Genomic DNA, 18,621 nt, shown 5'->3' on the forward strand with positions numbered 1-18,621 from the left:
AAAAAAAAAAAAAAAAAAAAAAAAAAAAAAAAAAAAAAAAACAAACCTCTCCAAAAAAAAAAAAAGTAATCTTGGGATTTTTGTCTCTTTTATTCTCGCATGCTGTGGTGCTGGCACATGTATCTATTAGATGAATGATCCTATTCGAAGTATCTTTTTAAGTAGGCAATAACTTTGTCCTGAGTAGGTAACTTCTCCCAGCCATAACCTTTCTAAGCTTTAAAAATTGTCATTGTAAAATTGGTAGTGCAAAGATATACAAAGACACATATGAGACATGAAGGACATCGTAAGCATTTGTGAACAGGTATAATATAATGGTCCCTAAAAGTACATCTGTAGGAAAGGACAAGGGAGCAATGAGACTCCTGGAAGAGAACGAGCCAGTTATACCAACAGATGTAGCTTTCTTGCTCATCTTTTATTTTCATTGTCATTTAGCATTGTTTGCCTGGATCTATGCTCCAGGCAAAATTGCTCATTAAACAAGATGAGGAATTGCATCCCTGGTCTCTAGAATGTGACTACCTCCTAAAATCGGGTGGCCCTTCGCTGTTGGATGTGGATGCAGGCCAAGCCGGCCTGGTTTTGCCTGCGTGCAGTGGGAAAGGTGCTTAGCAAGAGTTGGTATAAGTACCTCTGTGTCTTATCTGTGAGGCTGCCTACAGAGGAATTCATTTGCTGCCTCTCCTGTGTAAAGGAAAATTGACTTTTCTGCTCCTATAGCCATTTGGGATGGATTTTTGAAACTGTGTCATCCTCTGATTAGAACCCCACTGGTTTTGTGGCACACGGAAAACTTGCAGCAGTGTCTCTTCAGGTTCTTTCCTAAGGCCCTGAGCAGAGCTACCCCGGATGACTCCCACCCACAGCTCTCTCTCGCTCAGAGTTGGCTTCATGCTTTGTGTTCATAATCCTCTTGCCTGCCTTGGCAGGAGGCAGCGGCACCGAATTACAGGAAACAAATAAGGCCTGGTCCCCTTGCTGGATCTCACCGCGTACCAGTGTGGCTTCAAGCTTCCTCTTGAGTTTCAGCCTGGTTTTGCCTCACTGAGGTCAAGAAAAAGCCTGCCTCGCCTACCTCAGTGTATGTTAACGAGGTCTGATAAAATAAAAAACAATCCAGTGTCTCATCAAAGGAGTGTCATTATCTTGAATCTCTTTACTTCTCCAGTCAAGTCTTTGATTTATTCATTCGTAATCAAGTATTGATTACCTACTGTGTGGCAGGTGCTGGGGACGCAGCAATGAACAGGACATGTGACATAACACTCCTCAAGGAGGGTGCTTGCATTCAGTTGGGGCAGCAAATAATGAATAGGAAACCAATACAAAAAATGATTTCCATAGAGGCGGGTCTCCGAGGAAGAAGAAAGTAGGGCAAGGCTGTAGAATGACCAGGTAAGTAGGTCGGGAAGGCCTCTGAGGAGATGTTTGAGTGTAATGTGGAAGGAAAGAAGGGAGCAAGCCATTGAACACTCTGGAAGGAAGAGTGTTTGAGGCAGAGGGACCAGGTGGTGGCATAGCACTTGCGCAGCTAGACCCACATTGGAGGGAGGGGTCCTAAGTTTGCATCCCCAGACCTCCCTGGGCACACCAGGTATGCACATGTGCCAACAATCCTGGCTGATTGAGAGTGTTCATGGCCTGAAGACTTTGTCGAGGTGTGTCTTTCTCTCTTGGAGAAAAAAAAGATTAATAACAACAAAAGAAGCATTTAAAGCAGAAAAAAAATAGCAAATGCAGATGCCCTGAGACATGGGGCTACCAGATAAAACATAGGACATCCAATGAAATTTGAATTTCAGGCAAACAGCTCTTTTTTTTTAAGGATAAATGTATGACAAACACTGCTTGAGACATATTTGTACCAAAACAAAACAAAATGTTGTTTACCTGAGATTAACATTAACTTGGTGTCCTTTTTTCTTTTTCCTAGATCTAGCAACTCTACTAACATAGGAATGAGCTTGGCATGTTTTTAGCCAAACTAAAAATTCCTATTTTAGTAGGGTTGCTAGATCTAGAGGAAAGAAAAGGGAGGTTGGTTTATGTTGGAGAAAGCGAAGGAGGAGGCATAGAGTATGAGGACTGGGGTCAGATTCGGTAGGATCTTGGTACAAATTCTGGGTTTTATTCTGAGTGCAGTGGGAAGTTGTTGCAGGGTGAGTATGGCTAGAATGTGACGTAATTTAGGCTTTATAAAGATCGCACTTGCTGCACAGAACAAACAGCAGAGGTAGGAGCTGGAGGCAGAGAGCTAAGACTTGTTAACTGTTGGTACTGCCACACAGTAGGAGCAGCACGAGTCAGTTTAAAGGGTTTTATAGAGAAGATTTAGGCACCACCACTCTAATATTAAAGGCTAAACTATTCCTTTAATGTAGAGACCAAAAATTTGCTTTGTGTGATTATATAGAGTAGTGATTAAGTCCACTCCTCTCTGGTATGGCAGATGTCGTTTCAGTTCTTAGATGTGTCTGGTCTGTCCTCAGCATCTTCATCGGCCTGGTAACCAGCCCTAACCCCAAAAAATCATTTGCAGGACCAAATGAGGCAATGTGTGTAAAGCGTTTATCCTCAGTCTTGTTCCTAGTTCGTGGTAACTCTTGTTCTTATCCTTTGTGTCTATTAATATAACACCATTCAGGCAAGCAGTTGGGTTAAAATGTTCAGCAACTCAGGAGCAGGCACGTAGGAGCAGTCTAGATGGTGGAACCACTTACCAACGACATAAGTAGATATCTTTCACCATTTGCATTTTGTTTTCGAACCTTTTAAAAAGTGCAGTGGGTGGAGGTCGAAAGTGATAGAGGAGTCCTTTTATGTTTCGTATTTAATTTTTAGTATATCCCATAATGGGTAGTTTCATCTGATATGGCATCAGTATAACAAATGTGTGTGTGTGTGTGTGTGTGTGTGATGGGAATACTGGAGTTGAACAGTTACATAGTCAACTCTATTAAAGCATAAGTTTAGTTTGCAATAAATATTTAAATCCTTACATGGTTTTTTTGTAATACACATTTCCATGAAATTTTTGAAGATTCCATGTATAATCAACTTGCCTAACAGCATGACATATTATAAAATGCACTCTTTTTATATCTTACAGTGTAATAGAATTGAAAGGGTCTCCCATACCAGCTCCTTCATTTCCTAATGAGAAAACTTGAAAGCTAAATGGTTTAAGGTCAGATGCCAGAGTATTTGCAGAGTTAGGTACAGAATCCATTTTATTATTTAAAAAAAAAAAAAAAAAAAAAAAAAAAACAGGGGATGCATGTGTTTGCCAGAGAGAAATAGAAAACACCCCTTAATGGGGCATAGTCACACTGCAATTCCTTTCCCTCCGCTTCTCCATCCCATCAGGATTTTGGTCACACATGCTCACACACCTGGCATGTTTTTAAAGCTAGCAGGGCTGGGATTTCAACTGTGGTCAGCGATGTGGGGACCCAGCTTTCTATGTCCTAGGCTTAACTGTTCTGCTACAGGGCCTGCCTTTTTGCAAGATTAGGAAAAAAAACCATTTTTTTTTTTAAAAAAAAAAAAAAAAAAAAAAAAAAAAACAGGGGATGCATGTGTTTGCCAGAGAGAAATAGAAAACACCCCTTAATGGGGCATAGTCACACTGCAATTCCTTTCCCTCCGCTTCTCCATCCCATCAGGATTTTGGTCACACATGCTCACACACCTGGCATGTTTTTAAAGCTAGCAGGGCTGGGATTTCAACTGTGGTCAGCGATGTGGGGACCCAGCTTTCTATGTCCTAGGCTTAACTGTTCTGCTACAGGGCCTGCCTGGGCCTAGAATCCATTTTGACTAATCCCAGGTTTAATCCTCATTCTCCATGTAACAGCTCATCTGTCCCTCATTAAGCTTGGCCCTGAGGTGGCTTTAATGCATCCTGGTCAAGGAAGTAACAGATCTTAGAGGTTGCTCAGCCCTGCTGTTTACTGGTAGAGTTAGCTCAGCAAATGCCCTTTTAAGCCTCGGTTTTTCTCCCATGTAACATGGTAATAGGACCCATGTCATAAAGCCTGTCAGGGAATTAAATGATACAATGCAAGCAATTTTTTTTTCAGAGAGCCTTCAGTAAATGATAGTATATTTATATAATTCCTTTAAAAATTAGTCTATTATTGAGCCAGCAGGTAGCATAGTGGTTAAGGCACTGGAGTACTCCATGGTCTGTTCAGATTCATGTCCTATACCTGGTGGCTTAAGAATCATGCCAGGTACCTGTGTGCGGGTGCTTAAGGAGTATTCCATGGTCTGTTCAGATTCATGTCCTATACCTGGTGGCTTAAGAATCATGCCAGGCACCTGTGTGTGTGTGTGCGGGTGCTTAAAATCCCAGGAGGCGAATGGAGGAGAAGGGATTGTGGCGTGGCCATCCCTCTTGGGAGATGATTTCTCTCTTTTTCAGTGTTTTGCTCTGTTTCTTTCTGGTGAGTATGCACACACTATACCAAAAGCCTTAAAAAAATTAGTCTATCATTTAATACCCATTGTAGAAAAAAAACTATAATATAGAGACAAACAAAAAGAAGACAATGAAAAGTACCCAAAACACCATAATTCCAGAGGTAATCTGAATCTTAAGCATTTTCCATTAGTTTCTATTGCATTTACCGTCTGAAAAATACAGCATGAAATCCTAAATGTCAGTGATCCATTAGAACAAAACACTTCACATTAATCATGGAAGAAGAGACCGTAACAGAGACTAATTGATATTCTTTCAGAAAAAAAAATCAGAGCATTATGGCAAAGAGTTGCACCATATTATATACCTGACTAATGCGTGTGTGTGCACACATACACACACACACACACACACACACACACATCCAATCTATTTGTTTTTGCAATAATTTTATTACTTCTTTTTGTTCCCTGAACTCCAGCTTGATCTAGATGAGCATCTACCAGCCATTTCTTTTTCCTTAAATATAATGACTTGTCCATTCTATAGGCCTTAAAAACAAATCTGTGACCTAGTTAGACTTTCAGGGACTTGGAGAATGCTTTGATTCGTAATGCTCATTATTAAGCTGCAAAACCTTTGCAGTTTAAAGAAGTTTAAATCACCGGGAGGAGGAATGTCAAAACCCAAACTGTTTTATGTCTTCTCATTCAAGATGAGGGATTTTAGGGCCTTCTCCATGAACTGTGCATTCATGTTCCGAAGTCCTAGCCTGGCTAGACTTTGTCCTTCCTTTTTTGCTGCCTCTTCATTCTGTGGCCTGAGGCTACTGCACTAAAAAGATTAGTTCATGTCGAAGGAGTTTTGCCTTCAAATAGAAGGTTTATTACTGTAATGGTTCTGCTCCTCTATTGATTGTTGTGTGCACATCGCCATAAACTCAGATGGTTTTTAATTCCTAGACCTACTATCATAAATTAGAGGCTACTTTTAAGGACATGCAATTCCTATCTTGTCTGAAGGCTTGGGGGCAAGGCTTGCCCAGGCCAGGGGGGTGGAAGGTAGGAGAGTCAGTGGATTATTGCACTGAGGGCAAATACAAAGTCATGTCCCAAGAAGAGAGCCCCAAGGGTGGAGAATTAGGAGTTGTAGGTAGGTGTGGAACAGTAGAGTCCTGAGAGCTAGTGAGGAAAGCTGTTGAGAATGATATGAGTAGAGCAGCTCCCAGGGCTGGAGGCTCATCCTGGGGTCTAGCTTTATTGCTAGGATGCTGAACTTGTGGACAAAGCTTCCTAACAACCTCGGACAGATCAGAGAGGAAAACAAAGTTAGGGATTAGAAGGTCGAGTTATTAGCCTTGAGCTAGATTTTCCCCCGTGTTACGAATGGTGCTCATACTTAGGAAAATGTTGCTCATTTGAGGGCTGGCTTTTTTTTTCAGTACTTGGAATTATTGCCAGTGCTGGCTTTCTTCCAATCCTGGTAATCCTGGGAGATTTCAGAAAGAAAGAAATACTTTGTTTTGTTTTTCTCCTCTCCCCATGGGGTAATTGGTTTATGTATAATTTAATTATTTTGTTAACCAGTTATCCTTATCAGTGCATACAAAAACAACCCTGAAAAACCACCCTCCCATTCAGTCTTAAGATGTTCATAATTGATTTTTCCACCACTACAAGCGTATGTGTAACAGTGAAATTTTCTCTATAAAACTTAAATTGGACCGACTCTATTTTCCATCTTTGCAGGGATGCCCTTGGAGCCTTGCAAAGTAGTATCCAGTGATTTAGAGTAGAAAGAACTAAGATAAATGATGAGTTTCAAAGAGCAATTACAATCTTGAGGATTCTGTAGGGAAGTCATATTTTAGAAGATCACCTTGGACAGTATTTTCATCAGAGTGAATCTTGGAAGGTTCTTTCTGGGGTAAAAAAGTAAGGAGTGAAGAGTGAATTGTTTTCCTTTATCAATGTCTGATCTCACTCATCTCTCTCCTTTCAGTTGATTTTCTTCATTTAGTCTTATTTCATCTTTCCCAGTCATAATATTCATGGGGAAATATTTTATCCTGATAGGCTGCTGTGTAAAGCTGTGTAAATTTGGTTGTTTATTTAGCGTGAGGTTTATTTCAAATCTGTACATTGCTTGGTCATCCTTATCGTGTGTGTGTGTGTGTGTGTGTGTGTGTATGTGTGTGTTTGAAGAGGAGGGACAGATTGAAAGTCTCATGATCAAGTCTGCAATCCATTTGAAGCCTTCATTTTTATAAATACACTTTATTGGAATGTTTTATTGAGTCAATTTACAGAAGTTTAATTGGAGCTAAATAATTCAGCCTGGTCTTAAAACGTGAGGTACAGATGTGTGCAGTGCTACCGGGACCAGTGGACACTTCCTCCACTTGCAGACTTTGCTGTTTTCCCTTATTTCTGTTCCTTTGTGGAGCTCCCAGTACTGCCTTTCATGGTCAAACTGCTGCAAGGTCCCCGTAATTACAGCATGGGCCGCCAAGGCAAGTCAGTATTTTCTTTTTTATGAGTAAAAACCGTTCCAGCTTTCCTTATGGGGAGTCCTTGTGAGTCTCTGATGTCATTCACAAATATGGTAAAGTCTAAGTTTATTCCACAAGAAGGAAAGAGAATATTGCATTCTTCTTCTCCAGGGATTCTGCCCTACCCCAAGCTTTGCTGGCCTCTGCTTGTTGCTTTCAGATGATTTGCAGTGGCAGATGGTTTTGTGCAAATCAGGCAAATTATTCTTGGCCATAGTAAAAATCACTATGCGTTATGAGTAATTTCTAGATTAGTAAAACTGATGTGTTTCTTTGAAAACTCATCCAGAATCAGAAGGCAAACTTTTTTTTTAAGTTTATTGTGTTAGATAGAGAAACTGACCACCCCCAGTAGGGTCCTGACATTGTCCTCTACCCCCAATCTAACCCCCAGCTAACCCCGGATCTTAGGCTAGTACCCAGTGTACTCAGGGAGGTCTCCAGATATGAACGTGGAACGTTCCCATGATTCCCATGTGGGTCAGCCTTACAGAGCATCACCATTTTACCACTGGGCTACTGTCCAGCCCCCGAGGCCAAACACTCTTGTTGGACTCTGCTCTATGGCCCATGAGGCTGTGATCTCAGTTATCCTTCCAAAGGCATTCTCTGTCCTTCTCCTCTGCTAAGTTTGTTAGGCTAGTGGCCATAGAAAAAGTATTTCCAATGTCTGTTTCTGAGCCATCTTTAGTTATTTCATTATATAAGAGATCTTCAAAAATTCCAAGAGAAATATATACTATGAAAACACTATGCATGGATATCAATTTTTTTGCACCAACATAAACTCATACTTTAATTTCACTTTTTAGAAACTTTTTGAAGTCCCTTTGTGTATTAGTGAATGTATAATAGAGCTATCTGGAAATTGTATAGCTAGTTTATACAGAGATGAGACATCAATATTGCTCAACGCACTGCTTATTTATTTACTTATTTATTTATTATTATTTCTTTTTGAGAGGTTTTTGCTATAGGGCGCATTGCACTCACCAGAAAGACAGAGACAGAGAGACCGAAAGTGGGAAATCACCCTCCAGGGGGGATGGCCATGCCACAGTCCCTTCTCCTCCATTTTCCTCTTGGGATCTTGCACATGCATGCACGGGTGCCCGACGTGAGTTTAAACCACTGGATCCAGGACTCGAACCACAGTCAACTAAATGGGAGTCCAGCGACGCAACCATTATGCTATCAGCTGATCCCCACAGTGCTTATTTTTATTTTTTTTTCTTTACTAGAAATTGTTCATTTGACTAGTTTTCTTTGGAAATCTTTGCTGAAGTAATTCCTATAAAATCTGGTGGTGGTGGTGGTGGTTTTTTTTGTTTGTTTGTTTGTTTTTTTCCTCTGTCCCCAATTCTTTTAACCCTTGAACATTTACAGAACAGTCTATCTTCCAGAATGGCTCCCAATATCACTGAGGGTTCCCCCCCCCTTTTCCTTTTCTCTCTTTCTCTAATGGGTTTTATCACCTGTTCCTTGAGCTAACCTGAGTGAACAGCCAGAAAATAAGGAACTGGCTTGACCAATTATCCTTAAACTATCAGTTGCATTCCTAATTCTGAGACACATGATTGACTTCTATTGCTTTACTGCTCCCATTTCCTTCCCAAACATGCCAGAGCAGATCACGAATCATCCCTGTCTACTTGCTAAATAGCCACAGAGGGACCTTTACATTCTCATTCCCCTGTGGCAGTGTTCAAATCTCTTCACTTTCTGCCATAAGACTGTTCTCCTTCTGTGTAGAAGCGCAAGGATTAAATGATAAAGGAATCAGTCACTGGAAAGTACTCTGGAAGACAGATGTAAAATGTCATTACATGTTCTTTCTTACCTTTGCTGGTTATTATTTTCTCTGAGAGGGCACCTGTATCTAGATCACTAGCAAGCAAGCATGAGAGTTTGGCTAATAATAATAAAGCCCACATTCCTATCATGCTCATTGTGTGCCAGGAATAGTTCTCTGTGCTTTATAGATACATCAATTAATTCGTCGATGATTGACCATACTCAGTGTCACTAATTTGTGTTTTTCAGGTTGAAAATTGGTGTCCTCATTTACCTTGGAGAGCAAAAAATCCCTATGAAGAAGCTGATCATAACTCACTGGTAAGTGGTTTTGGACAGCTCTAGGCATTTAGGTGAGACACCAAGTAACACATGCAAAATCCTCTAGAAATGCCAGCTGTAACCTAAGATAGAGTTAAACTGAAGAACTTCTGTCACCAGCCCTGTAGAAATCTAACTCAGGCCCCCTAGTTAGCATGTATTTATTTATTGAGCTGCTCTCTGAACATTCCTAAATGATGGGCTGTTGATATGAGTAAGACCTGGTACCAGTCATGGAGACCCTTGGTGATCTAATGATGGTGACAATTGCAGATAACAACCATGCCTGTCACATATACTGTAATACAAACCCGTGACAATTACGAGAAGAGATTATCTCAGCCTGCAATGGTCAAGATAAATTGCCTAAAGATGATAATGTGAAAGTGGAATTTAAAATGATGAGTGAGTTCATGTAAAATCAAGCAGAGAATGGTATCTCTGACACTGGGAAGTAGGAACTTGATGTTTTTGAGAAGTAGTACATAGGTTAGTGGGCCAAGGCCTTAGGAGTTTGGATAAGCTGTGTTGAAGAAGAGATTAGGGAGGTAGGGAAGAGGACAGCACATGGGTTTTTTTGCCCTATTGAAAGATAGTGCCTTTTTTCTGTAGACAAGGGATTGGTGTACTTTTTTTGTAAAAGGCCAGGTGGTAAATATTTTCATCTTTACAGGCCCTACGGGCCCTGTTGGAACCATTCAAGTCTGCCATTGTAGCACAGAGAGCAGCCACAAGCAATATGCTAATGAAAAGGCATGGCTGTGTTCCAGTAAAACTCTATGCACACAAATAAGTAGTGCGGAGAATTACGCTAGGAAGAGCTATAGCTTGTCAACCTGTGTGTAGACTTTGGGGATCTTGGGAAACTGTTGAGCCAGCGAGAAGGATGAGTGTTTAAAATGAGTTTTTTTAACTACTGAAAGATGAAGTCAGTGTGTTTGAGACATTCTGGGAAATAAATACTGGTATTATCATGTTTCTCTTCTTCTAATCACTGGACATATCCAGCTGTATTATTTAGAATATTAATAGGAATATTCTCTCTGATTTTTAAATCATTGTCTGAATTTAAATTTTATTCCATTACGGTAGGAAAATAGATATTAGATTCCTTGGGAAAGCACATTTTATTTTGGACTGCAACAAAACTAGAAGATGAAATTCATTTTCTTGTTTAACTCTGTGACAAAAAGAGGGTTTCTGGTAACTTACATGGTGTCAGGTAACCTGTTGGGGATTGACTTTAATTTGCCCAGGAGTTTGCTCCAATGACATGGATCTAAGTGGCACAGTAAGTTTAGGTGCAGGAAATTTCAAGGTATATCAACTATGCTCATTGTAAAACCAGCATTTCAACATAGCTCAGGGCTTTGCAATGACCGCGCTGCCTTTCTCAATTTCTAATTTTTTAATGATGTCCCTCAGAGCCGATCCACAGTCAGGAGCCTCCGTTTCAATTTGCAATTCTGGGACCTCAAAGTAAAAAACTGTTCCACAGACAAGACTCACTTCTGAAGCCCTAGATTTAATTGACTGTCTCTCTCAAGTTTCCAAATGTCACATCGTGAAAACCTTTATGCTTTCTGACTTTTTATCTCCTATTCATTTTATTAAATTTCTGTTTCTAGGCGGACATTCGTACAGATTTTAATATTCTCTACAGTATGATGAAAAAGCATGAAGAATTCCGGTGGATGAGACTGCGGATCCGGAGGATGGCTGACGCATGGATCCAGGCAATCAAGTCCCTGGCAGAAAAGCAGAATCTTGAAAAGAGAAAGCGGAAGAAAGTGAGTTTCTTATTAATTCAGTTCAGTCAGATGCCAGTTTTCTTTTAAATTTTTATTTTGCTTGGAAACAAGACTAAAAGAAATGTCATGTCTCAAATGATATTCCCTCAGGGTGAATCTTCTCAGTCTCTTGTACAGCCGTTTTTGGATTTTTTTCTTTCCCCAGTTACAGTTCTCTGACTTAGCAGGGACTGGCACAAGTTTCTTGGGTGAAGACAAGCAGAATAATCTCTGCCTATAAGATTTTCCTTTTAACTACCTGCCTGTCTTTCTCAGGATATCAGGAAAATCCTCCCCGCCCCCCATCTTTAAGTCCAACCTTTTAGAACTTCATGAGAATTTCATATTTTTGTTGTTTGTCAACCGTGGGGTTTGGGCAGCCCATGAGTTCCATTGCAGCTCTGTCTGACTGATGCTTCTGCTTAGGCTCCTTGGAGATAGTTTCAAGTTTATGAGGAGATGCATAGACTGTTTCGTACCCCTGGGCTGAGAAGATTTTATATCCATTAGTCATAGATTTAAGTGGTGTGGCTTTAGATGAACTGTTTTGATTTCAAAACTGAGCAAAGGGAACCGTTCGTTCCCACATCTAAAAAAGAACTGTAAAATGAGTTTGGTATTCCTAATCTGACTAATGTGATGACTTTGAAAAACAAAATACAGATAGACTTGTCAGGACACCAAGTTACAGTTTGATAGGTCAGTTTTGTTTAGATCTCTAGAGATTATGAGACAGCAGGACTGAACTTTCTGGTACCAAATAGCCCTGTATAAAAGAACACACAGTTGCTATGAGAAGAAATAATATTTCTGTCCAATCCTATGGAGTGATCTTTAAGGTATAACATTAGGAGGGACCCGCAGTTAACGTAATGACTGTGTCACTGAACTCTCATGTAGTCAACTGCGGTTCGAGTCCCAGACCCGGAGGCTTAAACTCATGCCGGGCGCGTGTGCGTGCGTGCCCAAGATCCCGAGAAGAGAATGGAGAAGGGATTGTGGTGTGGCCATCCCCCTTGGGGAGTGATTTCTCACTTTCTATCTCTCTGTCTCTCTCTGTCTTTGTGGCGAGTGCATGTGCCCTATAGCAAAAACCTCTCCAAAAAAAAAAAAAAAAAGAATTAGATTTAGGTTAAAAAATATCAAAACTGAGCAAAGGGAACCGTTCGTTCCCACATCTAAAAAAGAACTGTAAAATGAGTTTGGTATTCCTAATCTGACTAATGTGATGACTTTGAAAAACAAAATACAGATAGACTTGTCAGGACACCAAGTTACAGTTTGATAGGTCAGTTTTGTTTAGATCTCTAGAGATTATGAGACAGCAGGACTGAACTTTCTGGTACCAAATAGCCCTGTATAAAAGAACACACAGTTGCTATGAGAAGAAATAATATTTCTGTCCAATCCTATGGAGTGATCTTTAAGGTATAACATTAGGAGGGACCCGCAGTTAACGTAATGACTGTGTCACTGAACTCTCATGTAGTCAACTGCGGTTCGAGTCCCAGACCCGGAGGCTTAAACTCATGCCGGGCGCGTGTGCGTGCGTGCCCAAGATCCCGAGAAGAGAATGGAGAAGGGATTGTGGTGTGGCCATCCCCCTTGGGGAGTGATTTCTCACTTTCTATCTCTCTGTCTCTCTCTGTCTTTGTGGCGACGGCATGTGCCCTATAGCAAAAACCTCTCCAAAAAAAAAAAAAAAAAAGATATAGTATTAGGTTAAAAAATAGCCAGGTGGAGAATAGAGTTCCTGGGAGAGGGAATTTATATATGTATGTATACACACATAAATAGTGTATTATAATGTACTCTGTTTCTTTTATTTTTCTTAAAAGATAAACCATAAAATTAAAAATCAAGGAGATTGATGATGATGGTTGCATAATGAGGTTAATGTACATAATACTACTAACTTGTTCATGTTAAAATGGTAAATGTCATATAATGTATATTTTATCACAATAAGAAAAATAAGAGGTCAAATAATGGGAGGAGGAAATGGCGAAAAAGCAAGGATATAGAAACTAGGCCTCTGACCACATCATACTTTGAGGCTTCGGTCCTGAAATGATTTTATGTAAGTGTTAAACAAAATTCAGTTGCAAAACAAAGCCCTACTTATAAATCATAGGGAAAATAAATCACATGAGTCAACTACATATCCATCCAGTTTTGATACAGTACACAGAAGTACTATTCTTAGTGACTTTAGAACACAGTGAATTGTGCATTTCTGGTGGGATATCATAGGACAAACGAGTACAAAAATATTTTATGACAAGTTTTACTGATCAAGTAGTACATGTTGGTATTGATATTTTCATTCTGAATCCATTGCAAATACTGGGGTGAAGCAAATGAGTACAGCAATTATATTAGCGTTTTTGAGAAGTCAGATTATTAGTGTGGGAGACAGGAAATAACAGATATAGAATGGATAATTTATGTAAAGATGCTGTATTCCTGAATTTGAATAGGAAATACTGGTATGAACACATGATTTATTTTATCTCTGAAGAAAAATCAATATTCTAGGTAATATACTGAGAAGACCTATGAACAGTGATAAACTAGAGTTCCCCAAACCCTAGACTGTGATTTCTAAATGCTATTTCCACTAAGTGATGTAAGAAATTCTTAGAAAAATGGCTTATTGGGGCCAGCAGGTGGTGTGGTGAGTAAAGTGCTGAACTCCATAGGGCCAACTGCAGTTGGAGCCCCAGACCCAGTGGCTTGACAATCACACCAAGTGCATGTGCATGTGTGCCCATAATCCCCAGAGGAAAATGGAGAAGAAAGGATTGTGGTGAGGCCAGCCCCCAGGTGGTGATTTCTCACTTTCCTTCTCACTGTTTCTCTGTCTCTAGGGCGAGCACTGCAATTTATTGAAACATACCATTGTGCTTATATCTATGATTTCATAATATTTTTTAAAAAAATAAAACCAATAAAGCTTCATAGATCATCGTTAGAGTATGCTAAAGGACAAATTTGTTATTTTGAAAATTGGTACATGAAATATTTATTAGTCTTAATCTATGTACACTAGACCTCAGGCTTACCAGCTAGTTGAAGAGGGGTAGTAGCTATTCTTTATAGAATTATTCTAGCTAATAGATGAAGAAGGAATACTAGAATATCACCATTTTGCAACTCCTAATGGATTAATGTATTTAGATAGCAATCCTCAGTATCTGCTAACATTCCAGAACACAGTCACCAGAATAACCATTCTTCCCACCCATGGGAGGATAGTAAGCCCTCCATATCTGTGGGTTCTCCATCTCAGCATTCAACCAACTGTGGATCAAAATATTCTCTTGTTGCCAGTGTGTCCTATGCGGTTAGGCCTGTGATGGTTGCATTTGTGCTGAACATGTACAGACTTTTTGCTGGCCGTTCCCTAAATAATAGAGTATAACAACTATTTCCATAGCATTTACACTTTAGTAGGTATTTTGAGGTGATTGAAGGACAGAGAAGGATATAGGTTATAGATTGTAGGTTATATGCAGATACTACACCATTTTGTGTAAAAGAATTGAGCATCTGTAGATCTGGGCATCACAAGGTGTCCTGGAACCAGTTCCCCATGGGTACCAAAAGACAACTGTACACAGTACTACCTATGCAGTCATAGTGCCCAAAACATTGAATCTGAATTTGTTCATGTCTATAGATCTAGTTCCTAACTTAACATAAAGGATTAGAAGGACCTGTTATATAATATCTTGGGATTTTAATCAGCCAAATTCAGTGTGAGACACTGTTTTGGAAATACAACCAGTTTATTTGATGAATAAAGGGTAACCCATGCCCTCCTGCCTCCAAGAAGAAGCAATGGGGACTATGTGAGTTAATTAGAGTAATGGATACATGAGGCAATTCGAATGTATGCACTTTGACCACTTACATAACTGCACTTAAACAATAAGGGACAGTTGAGGAAGTGTAAACACTAACTGCACATCAAATAGTATCAAGGAATCATTATCTTTTCTGAGGTTAGCGATGTTTTTAGATAGTGATGTTATGGTTATTTTTTTACATGAAGGTTTGTTTCCTCTAGAGATACATACTGATATATTTACAGATGAAAGGGTGTGAAGTCTAGAATTTGCTTCAAGATAACCCAGACGGTTTGGATGAAAATGAGAGAGGGGGTGCAGATTAAATAACATTTGTCTTGAATCAATAACTGTTATGAATACATGGCAAATACATGTGGATTGACTGTATTACGTCATACTATGGTCATGTCTGTTTTCTGTCTTTGAGATTTTTTTCATGGTAAAGGTTAAAAATATTTCAGTCATGGGAAAAAAAGCTCAATATTCTTAGCTATTTGATTGTCCTAGTATGCTTTCTTTAAATTCTGATTTTACATACACATCACACCTTTTAAAAGCAGGATTGCCTATATCTCATGTTCAAAGTCATCTTAAGCACAATAATAATCTTATTTCTCTAAAAGAGCAATGGAAAATTCTTCCCTTCCTTTCTTTGTACCCTCTAGAAAAATGGCATAGCCCACCTCGAGATTTTGTTAGTATGTAAACGTAGTTTTGGAATTGGTTGATTGCTTTTTGGTACATTATTTTGGAGTTTGTTCTTGGTCCAATGCAAATTAGTAAATGCCTCTTCTTTGTTTTCTAGGTCCTGGTTCACCTGGGACTCCTGACCAAGGAATCTGGATTTAAGATTGCAGAGACAGCTTTCAGTGGTGGCCCTCTTGGCGAATTAGTTCAGTGGAGTGATTTAATTACATCTCTGTACTTACTGGGCCATGACATTAGGATTTCAGCTTCACTGGCTGAGCTCAAGGAGTAAGGAGATTACTTTTCAATTTTAAAATCAGAATACAAAAAAGAAATTGTAAACTCTTAAAGCCCTCTATTAGTGTGTAATTTCTTGTGGAGGAAAATGAAAGTGATAATTCACTAAACAGGAGATAAGAAGATTATTTTCAGGAGCTAAATACATACACTGTGAAAAGGATAATATGTTTTCATTGTAGCTGCAGGCTCCAGAGGCTTCATAAATGAATGCCAGAAAATTCAAACTAAGGAGCTTATTCTTTGCTATTACAGGTGCTTCCAACATCTGCAGCACAAAACATTATTGACTTTTCTTAATTCCCTATCTCTTGCTGAAATTCATGCCATTCCCTACTCCACATCAGGCTTTCTAAATCTTAAAACAGGGCAGGTTCCTGTTTATAATTTAATTTGGATAGAATGAATTTCCTGAAAGCCCTGATCCAATCCTTTTTCAATTAGCCAACTTTCAACTCTGCGTCTGTTAACTCTGCCTGGGTTTTCTGTTTCACTGAAATGCACGTCTGATTCTCTCCTCTCTAAATCCCTTTTAGATTGACACAGCTGGCTAAGCAAAGATGCTTATTAGACCCCCTCCATTCCTGACGAATAAATGCCCATGGAGACTTCTCTGCTAAATAGCCAAGTTACCATGTTGCAATATGTTCAATGTTGCTAGAAGAATTACCATGATTGAACATTCTAGAGATGAGAGAGGTGTGAAAATAAGACATGGGGTCTTCAGAAAGTTCATGGAAAATGCATATTATGAAAAACCTATGCATGGATTTCAACATGTTTGCACTGAGACAAACTTGGACTTTAATTCCATTTCCCCATGTACTTTCCGAAGTACCCTTAGTTAGTTTCCATCATCGTCCTACCTTTACTGTCCAAGTTATTGATACCTAGAAAAGTTCCTGTGTTCGGTCTGAGGTCCATACCTGCTTGTTGGTGGCCAGGTGTTGGGATAACCGCAACATATCTGTAAGATACTATCAGCTGTCATTTTTAAATGTTTTCCATTGTTTTCCATGTGCCAATTCTGTGATGAAGACTTTAGTTATAACAGTATTATCAGCAGTTATGACAACTATAATATCAGTGATGACTATTAACAGCTAACTTTTGTTGACCACTTACTGTGCACCAGATGCTAAGAACTTTGCATATTTTATCTTACTTAGTCCTTAGCACCTGGCAGTGGGTGCTGTTGCCATCTGCATGCAGCAATTGAAGTTCAAGCCAAAAAGGCTTCATGGATAATGTGTGGGAGAGGCAAGATTTGAGCCCCATGTCTATCTGTCCTCAAAGCCTGTGCTCTTAACATTGCTCCTTTCAATGCTAAAACTTGTGCTCTCTGAACTCTTAGTCATCACCCTTGATCTTTAACAGGCTGTTTCCTGTTGCCTTCTTCCTGTTGTTATTGCATGAGGCTAAGGCCTCATGGGAACCCTAGCTCTGGTTCCCAGTCCAACCTAAGTAGTCTGGATATGGTGGTGAGGGCCTATGATCTTGACTGGGAGCCTGGAGAAGGATGGTCAAACAATGGGACCCTGTCAAAAATATCTCCACCACCCTCATAAACAAAAACAAAGCAAAACAAAACATTGGATATACAATGTATAAAACATTCATACACTTAGCAGTCACTGATACAGTGCTTTCTGTGGGCTGGTTTTTGGTGCGGGGCATTCAGAGATGACCATTATGTAGGAAGGAGCTGCCAATATTATGATAATTACAGCTAATATATTACATATTAATTATACTAATTACAATTCTGTTAGTGCTAATTGAAGTGGGGTTGCTCAAACATAAGCACAGGGAGTGCAGAAAACGGACCGTTGTTCACCACTGTGTATTTAGCACTCAGATAGTGCCCAGCACAGCTACTTCAAAGAAATGAGTGAAGGAGAGGCCTTCAGAAGAAGGTTCCACATGGCTCCAGCAAACTAGATATTTCAGGGAATGAAGATTTTCTACTGATAATTCAGCCTCCAGCAAACAAGCTAGCGGCAGAAGAGGCCAGACCTTCAGAAGAAGGTTCCACATGGCTCCAGTGAACTAGATATTTCAGGGAATGAAGATTTTCTACTGATAATTCAGCCTCCAGCAAACGACCTAGCAGCAGAAGAGGCCAGGCCTTCAGAAGAAGGTTCTACATGGCTCCAGCAAACTAGATATTTCAGGGAATGAAGATTTTCTACTGATAATTCAGCCTCCAGCAAACGAGCTAGCGATGGATCTAAGAGCACTGTAGCTAAACATCCAAATACTAAGAGGGTTAAAATACTCCCCAATATCTACTGAATCTGCTGCACCAGCGATCACAACAGAATGGCAAAGAGATTCTAGATCACTTCTGTCTGCTTGCTCCTGAACATTCAGGCTGAACTTCAAGAACTTGAAAGAAACACACCATCCATCAGATGACAAGAAATCACCACCGGATCACAAGAAATATGGGAAAACAAGAAAATACCTCTCCTCCAAGGGAAAAGAGTAACTCTTCTTCATCCACAAACAGTTCGGTGAAAATCATGGAAATGTCTGATAAGGAATTTAGAGCATTCATAATGTCGAAGCTAACAGAGATGGAAGAAAAGAGAGATAATGCACTGCTAAAGAGAAAGGAGAAAGAAGTTGACGAGTTCGAGGAGATGAGGAAATTCTTGCAAGATCTAAAAGAGGAATTACACACTTTACAAAAGACTCAAAAGGAACTCTTAAAGATAAAGTCTATAATATAGGAAGTCAAAATCTCCCTTGAAAGTACTAAAAGCAGACTAGATCATTCAGAAAATAGAATCTCAGATATAGAAGAGAAAATGGCTGGCCTGGAAAAATCCACCACGAAGACTGAGAAAATGGCCCACAAATTTGAGAATAATATACGAGAAGTACTAGATA

At 39.6% G+C, this 18,621-nt stretch overlaps 1 protein-coding gene across 6 annotated transcripts in view; it reads left to right on the forward strand.

Annotated features, from left to right (window-relative positions):
- The window catches only part of MGAT5 (alpha-1,6-mannosylglycoprotein 6-beta-N-acetylglucosaminyltransferase), a 387,858-nt gene that overhangs the window by 230,053 nt on the left and 139,184 nt on the right, over window positions 1-18,621 (forward strand). For all 6 annotated transcript variants that reach the window (XM_006169708.3, XM_014584664.2, XM_006169709.3 and 3 more), the window contains 3 exons: window positions 9,027-9,098; window positions 10,727-10,888; window positions 15,548-15,717. In XM_006169708.3, coding sequence (XP_006169770.1) covers window positions 9,027-9,098; window positions 10,727-10,888; window positions 15,548-15,717 — 404 coding nt within the window. The remainder of the gene's footprint in view (window positions 1-9,026; window positions 9,099-10,726; window positions 10,889-15,547; window positions 15,718-18,621) is intronic.

Source organism: Tupaia chinensis, unplaced genomic scaffold (genome assembly GCF_000334495.1).
Source record: "Tupaia chinensis unplaced genomic scaffold, TupChi_1.0 Scaffold147433_1, whole genome shotgun sequence".
Lineage (NCBI taxonomy): Eukaryota > Metazoa > Chordata > Mammalia > Scandentia > Tupaiidae > Tupaia > Tupaia belangeri.